The 6,527-nt window shown below is 43.2% G+C and overlaps 1 protein-coding gene across 1 annotated transcript; it reads left to right on the forward strand.

Moving 5' to 3' along the window:
• On the forward strand, nucleotides 1–4,422 carry LOC149262177 (uncharacterized). The gene is made up of 8 exons (XM_089375510.1): nucleotides 1–455; nucleotides 636–1,271; nucleotides 1,356–1,552; nucleotides 1,790–1,970; nucleotides 2,685–3,290; nucleotides 3,678–3,873; nucleotides 3,985–4,185; nucleotides 4,414–4,422. The coding sequence occupies exons 1-8, from the start codon at nucleotides 1–3 to the stop codon at nucleotides 4,420–4,422; spliced, it is 2,481 nt and encodes an 826-aa protein (XP_089231636.1).
• The last annotated feature ends 2,105 nt before the right edge of the window (nucleotides 4,423–6,527 follow it).

Here is a 6,527-nt window from a genome sequence, read left to right on the forward strand (position 1 = left end):
ATGAGGAGAACAGACAGTGCGTCACACAGGTTTGTGGTAGGCCAGGGACCTGTAGCGGGTCCTGGAGGCAGCCCTGAATTATGGGTACAGCTGGGTGAGGAGGCGCGCAATACCAACTTGGCAATTTTGGAGTCAGTACAGGAGCTGAAGAACGAAATGGCCCGATTACGGGAAGATAATGCAAGGTTAACTATGGAGCAAGAGAGGATCATAAAAAGCCTATCTGACAGACAGAACCAGCAGCCACCGAACCCCAGCACTGAGCAACAAAGAATGTCAGGAGAACAGAATCGCCCCACCGATCCCGAAGAGTCAGAGGGAAGGGAGGAGGAACGCTCGGATAATGTCTCCGAACAGCAGACATCCAAAAGACAACGGATTGAGCTGCAAGGGGAGTTCCGTAAAATCAAGCCACCACACTTCGATGGACAACAAGAGGAAGTAACTGAGGCCTGGTTGATAGATATGAACAAATACTTCCAGCTATATGAATACGATCACAACCTCAAGGCATGTTTGGCCATTTTCCAGCTACAGGGAAAGGCCACCTTGTGGTGGGAGGAAGTTAAGATGGTAAAAGGGGTAAGCGAACAGAATGTCACTTGGGAGAAATTTCAAAGATACTTTAAGGAAAGGTACCTGACTGAGCACTTCTATGACGAGAAGGCAAGGGAATTTCATGACCTGCGTTTGGGGCAGCAAACTATGGACGAATTTATTACTCGTTTTACTTCCCTACTCCGCTATGTGCCCTATATCCGGGAAGAGAAAGCTAAAGTACAGAGGTTTGTCAGCAGCCTACCCGTAAGTATGAGGGAACGAATTGAATTTGACAACCCAAAGACGATGGACGAGGCTATACGCAAAGCCCGAATTTGCTACCAACAGAGCAAGCAAAAGGGAGAGCTTCTGGGTAAGAAATGGGGAGATAAGAGAAGCAGCAAGTTGGCTGGTGGTACTAAAAGTAACCGTGGTGGAGGTAATAAAGGATTCGCTAAAGGGCAAATCAGCAGAAACTCACAAAAGAGTTCACTCCGATTAAAGCCCCCCAATGAGTCCAGAATTAATGATCAATCCGGAAAAACAGACAACGAAGGGACAGCAAGGCCCCCAGTGCAATGTTGGGGCTGTGGAGGCCCTCATTATGTGAAAAATTGCCCTCAGCGAAAGGGAGCCGAACAAGTCTCCCAGGTCTATGAAGCCTCTACCGTTGGTGATGTAGGAAGGAGTCTGCCAAAGATTAATGCCGCTCTGGAAGATCGTCAGGCGGAGTACCAGCCGACCATGGTGGAGTTCGAAGGTAAACTCTTAGACCTTGCTGTAACTGTTTTAATTGACCCTGGTGCAACGTTAAGTTATATTAGTCCTAGAATTGTGGAACACTGTAAGTTGCAACCTGTTAAGTTTAAGGACCCCTGGCTAGTTCAGTTGGCAACAGGGGCAAAAAGGCGGGTAGTGGCTAAGGTCAAAAACTGCCCTCTAAAAATAGCAGGACAGTCAGTGACAGCAGATTTAAATGTGCTTCCCCTTGGCTCGTACGACATATTGATTGGTATGGACTGGTTAGAAAAACACTGGTCCATAATTAATTGTAAAACCAAGACTATCAGTTATAAGGATGAGCTTGGAATAAAACAAGAGATGCAGGGGATTAAGCGGCCAGTGCAGATTCGGCCCATAACTGCCTCACAGTTAGCCAAATGCATCAGAAAAGGATGTCAGATTTATGCCATCCAAGTGGGGTACGCTGATTCAAAAAATAAAACAGCCACATTGGAAAATATTCCAGTGATACAAGAATTTGCCGATGTATTCCCGGAGGAGATTCTCGGGCTGCCACCCAAAAGGGACATAGATTTTACCATTGAATTGGTGCCAGGAGTAGCCCCAGTCTCTCGAGCACCCTACAGAATGAGCGTACCAAAATTGACAGAACTAAAGATGCAATTACAGGAGCTGTTGGACAAAAAGTACATTCGCCCCAGTGTGTCCCCTTGGGGAGCCCCGGTATTATTTGTTAAGAAAAAGGATGGGACTCTCCGCATGTGTATGGACTACCGTCAGTTAAACAAATTGACAATTAAAAACAAGTACCCCCTACCTCGCATTGATGAACTGTTTGACCAGGTGAGAGGGGCAACAATGTTCTCAAAGATTGATTTACGGTCAGGGTATCACCAAATCTGGATCAGAGAGGAAGACATAGCTAAGACAACTTTTAGGACTCGGTATGGCCACTATGAGTTTGTGGTGTTACCCTTCGGGTTGACCAATGCCCCTGCCACCTTTATGTGCTTGATGAACAATGTGTTTCATCGGTATTTGGATAAATTTGTACTGATATTTATTGACGATATATTTTTTTACTCTCGGACTATGGAGGAGCATCAGGAGCACCTCAGGTTAGTATTACAAACCCTCCGAGAACACCAGTTATACGCTAAGTTCAGTAAATGTGAATTCTTCAAAGAACAGATACAGTACTTGGGCCATATCATTACTAAGGATGGAATCACCGTGGATCCTGAAAAGATAAGGACCATTATGGAATGGCCAGTACCCAAAGATGTGGCGGACATCTGATCTTTTATGGGATTGGTGGGCTATTATAGACGGTTTGTAGAGGGATTTTCAAAAGTATCTTATCCAATTACATCCTTATAGAAAAAGGGAAGAACTTTCAGGTGGACCCTGAATGTCAAAGAAGTTTTGAACAACTCAAATACTTACTCACCAGCACCTATTCTAAGTATAGCCGATCCTAGCAAAGATTATGTGGTATGCACTGAAGCAAGTAAAGAAGGAGTAGGAGGCATGCTGATGCAGGAAGGAAAAGTGATAGCATACGAATCAAGGAAGTTAAAAGAGCATGAGCAGAAATATTCTACTTATGATCTAGAGTTGGCAGCTGTGATTCATGCCCTGACAATGTGGTGGCATTATCTAGTGGGAAGAAAATTTCTGCTATTAACAGACGACCACAGTCTGACCAATTATTTTAGCCAGCCCACACTAAATGCAAGGCAGACACGGTGGGTGGACTTCCTAGGCGGTTTTGATTTTGAGATCAAGCATCTAAAAGGGAAGGAGAACCGGGTGGCGGACGCTCTGAGTCGGAAGTTGCATTGCCTATATGAGATTTCTTACAGTGAAGGGAAAAGCCCCTTTGGGGAAATGATTAAAAAAGCAGCTGAACAAGATACTGTTTATCAGCAAATAAAACAGCAAGTACAGCTACCGAACAGCAAGGAAAAACAGCCGGATTATGCTTTGGATGTTGCTGGAATGTTGTATTATAAAGGAAGGTTGTATGTACCCAATCAAAACAATATTAAAAATATGATATTGGATGAGTATCATAAGAGTCATTATGTCGGACACCTAGGTTATCAAAAGATGATCACCACACTCCGAAAAGAATATTATTGGCCGGGCATGAAGAAAGAGGTGGCTGGGTACTTGGCCCGATGTCTTGAGTGTCAGTAAATTAAAGCCAAACACCAGCATCCAGCGCGTTTATTACAACCATTACCCATTCCGGAATGGAAATGGGAAACCATCTCCATGGACTTTATAACAGGTTTTCCTAAGTCAAAGAAAAATAATGACTCCATCATGGTGGTTGTTGATAAGCTAAGTAAGGCAGCACATTTTATACTGGTGCAATCTACATACAGAGCGGTGCAGATCGCCCATGTGTTCATGCAAAACATATTTAAGCTGCATGGGTTACCAAAGACCATAATTTCAGACCGGGATGTGAAATTTACATCGGTCTTTTGGAAAACGTTGTTTGAGGAATTGGGAACTCAGCTGAACTTTAGTACAGCATATCACCCTCAGACTGACGGGCAAACTGAACGGGTGAATCAGGTGGTAGAAGATATGTTAAGGGCATATGTGATGCAGCAACCAACCAAGTGGGAGGACTATCTTCACTTGGTTGAGTTTGCATACAATAATGGCTACCACTCATCATTGCAGATGAGCCCTTTTGAGGTGTTGTATGGGCGGAAGTGCCGCACCCCCTCAAGCTGGAGTGGACCGGAAGACAGAGTGATGTTAGGTCCCGAAATGCTCAAGGAAATGGAGGAACTGGTAAAAAAGGTGCGTTCTAATCTGAAGGCGGCTCAGGATAGACAAAAGAACTTCGCTGACCGGAAAAGGAGGTTTAAGGAGTATCAGGTCGGTGATCATGTGTATGTGAGGATTCGAGCAAAGAAGAGCACATTACAGTGGAGTGGGTGCGCTAAGTTGGCACCTCGATATTGTGGACCATTCCAGATCTTAGCCAGAATTGGGCCGATGGCTTACCAGCTCGCTCTGCCTAGTCACATACGAGTCCACAATGTCTTTCATGTTTCCGTGTTAAAGAAATATGTGTATGATCCTAAACATGTGATTAATTGGCAGGATATTTAGGTGAGAATTATCTCTGGTAAATCAATCTAAATGTTTCCTCTTAAAGGAAAAACTAACTCAGGAAGTTGCTTGTTGCAGGTAGAACCGGAAGGAGAAGTTTGAGTCGAATCGCTGAGCATCATAGACCGGAGAGAAGTCACACTACGGAAGCGGGATATTACCCAAGTTAAAGTGCAGTGGCAGCACTTTGGGCCAGATGAGGCCACTTGGGAGGATGAAGAACTCATGAAACAGGCTTATCCAGGGCTGTTTACAACCGGAAGACATCGGGACGATGTCTAATTTCAGGAGGGGGAGATGTCATATCCCCAGATTATTGTAAATATTTTATTTTTACCACAGTAAAAAAAGAACATTATCTGTTGTATGAACTTATATTTTTATTTATTTATTTATTTAATGGAAATTAAAAAAATGATGATGATTTCCTAGTAACAGGGATATCATGTAATTTCTGTGGAGGGAAGTTAAGTCATGGATAAATGAAAAAAAACGGTTGTAAACCCTAACCGCCCTTTCCCCAACCGTGGAAATGTTTTCCAGGAAAAAGGAGGAAAAGGGGGGGTTGTGCTGTAGAGGACAGGCAGCAGGAAAAGGCTAAGGGTTTTTTTGTTTACCATGTCTGGTGAGGACCAGATGGTAAGAGTGTAGAGCGCTGCAACTAGCAAAGACGGTTGTCTTTGAGCCAGTTAGGGGGGAGATGGGTCTCGAAAGACAGTCTCAAGGTCGGGTGGATGACTAGCAGCAAAAGCAGTGGTGACCAGATTCAGAGACACAGAAAAGGAGTGCTCGTACAGAAGGTGACACAGGTACGCGGTCTTAATCAGAGCCAAAAGAAAAAGAAAATGTGATTTCTGTAGTTGCAGTTCCTTAAATAGAGAAGTGGATTCTAGGTATTAAGTGTTAACTGGTGGAGTAGTTATACATCTCTTTCTTTTAAATAAAAGGGGTCAAACTTAGGACTTCATGGTGACTGTCTCTGTTGGATAATACTTTTATTTCCTCAAAAAAAAAAAAAAAAAAAAAAAAAAACTGAACCTGCTCGGCAGTATTTATTAAGAGCTGTCAAATAAAAGTAGCAACGAAGAGTTGTAATTCATACGATAACCCAGTTAATCAAGAAAGTAGAGGAACCGTAGGAAAACATTAGGGGTGCTGACAACCACCAAAGTTCCCTGTGAAACAAATAAGTAGGTACTGTGCAATGCGCATCTCAAATCGCATGGCAGCTTGACTTAAAAAAAGTAACATTCTCTAGTAGTCGAGGAACCCCTGGAACCAGAAAGAGAGAAATAAAGACTTTCCCAGGTTAACGCAAACGGGAGAGACAAAGAGGGATTTGCAAATATGCGAAATTGTGGGAACATTTCCAAAAACCAGAACTTCTGACAGTTCCCGGGATAAATCAGAAGGTGAAACCCTTTTTTTATATACCAGTATTAGAGTTCCGTTAAACGCATGAACACAGGGACCAAGTATAAGAAATAACCCCAGTTCGGAGTAGTAACAAGACAAAGTAAGTAAGAGGGGGTAGCTAAGACCAGGGTAGGGTTTGAAGCTGTGTACGAAGCCGTAGTCCCTGAGGACAGGGGGCTCGACAGCGGAACCCTGTAACCATAACCCGCCTTTTGAAAAAAAGAAAGGAGAAACAACCCTCCTGGCGGTGAATACCCATGCAAGAATTCAGAAAACTGAAGAGGTTAAGTTATTACGCCTTGTAAAGCAAACCCAGTGGTACACATTGAAAAGAAAAACTCAGCAAGGAATAGGGCCAGAACCCCTCTGCGATTAACACCAGACCCTTGCAACGAACAATCAAGCTACGAATTGTTAAACGGAGCTCAGCCTGTCCAAGACCACATATTCATCCAAAAAAATTTATACTCGTTTATAACCCAAATATTCCTTAAAAAAAATTGTGACAGGCTCAACATACTGAACACACAAGAGTAAGCAAGGAACTAAGTAATACATTATATAATTTCCTGTAGACAAAATGAGAAAAAGCAAGCCCATAACTGCATATATATATTTAAACAAAATACAAACTGTATTCAAGCAAATGTGGACTTCAGTTGCTAGCTGGAGTAATCTTACTAAACAAC

The sequence above is a fragment of the Pinus tabuliformis genome, chromosome 6, assembly GCF_031772625.1.
Source record: "Pinus tabuliformis cultivar Carrire ecotype Pingquan chromosome 6, CPIR1, whole genome shotgun sequence".
Classification (NCBI taxonomy): Eukaryota; Viridiplantae; Streptophyta; class Pinopsida; order Pinales; family Pinaceae; genus Pinus; species Pinus tabuliformis.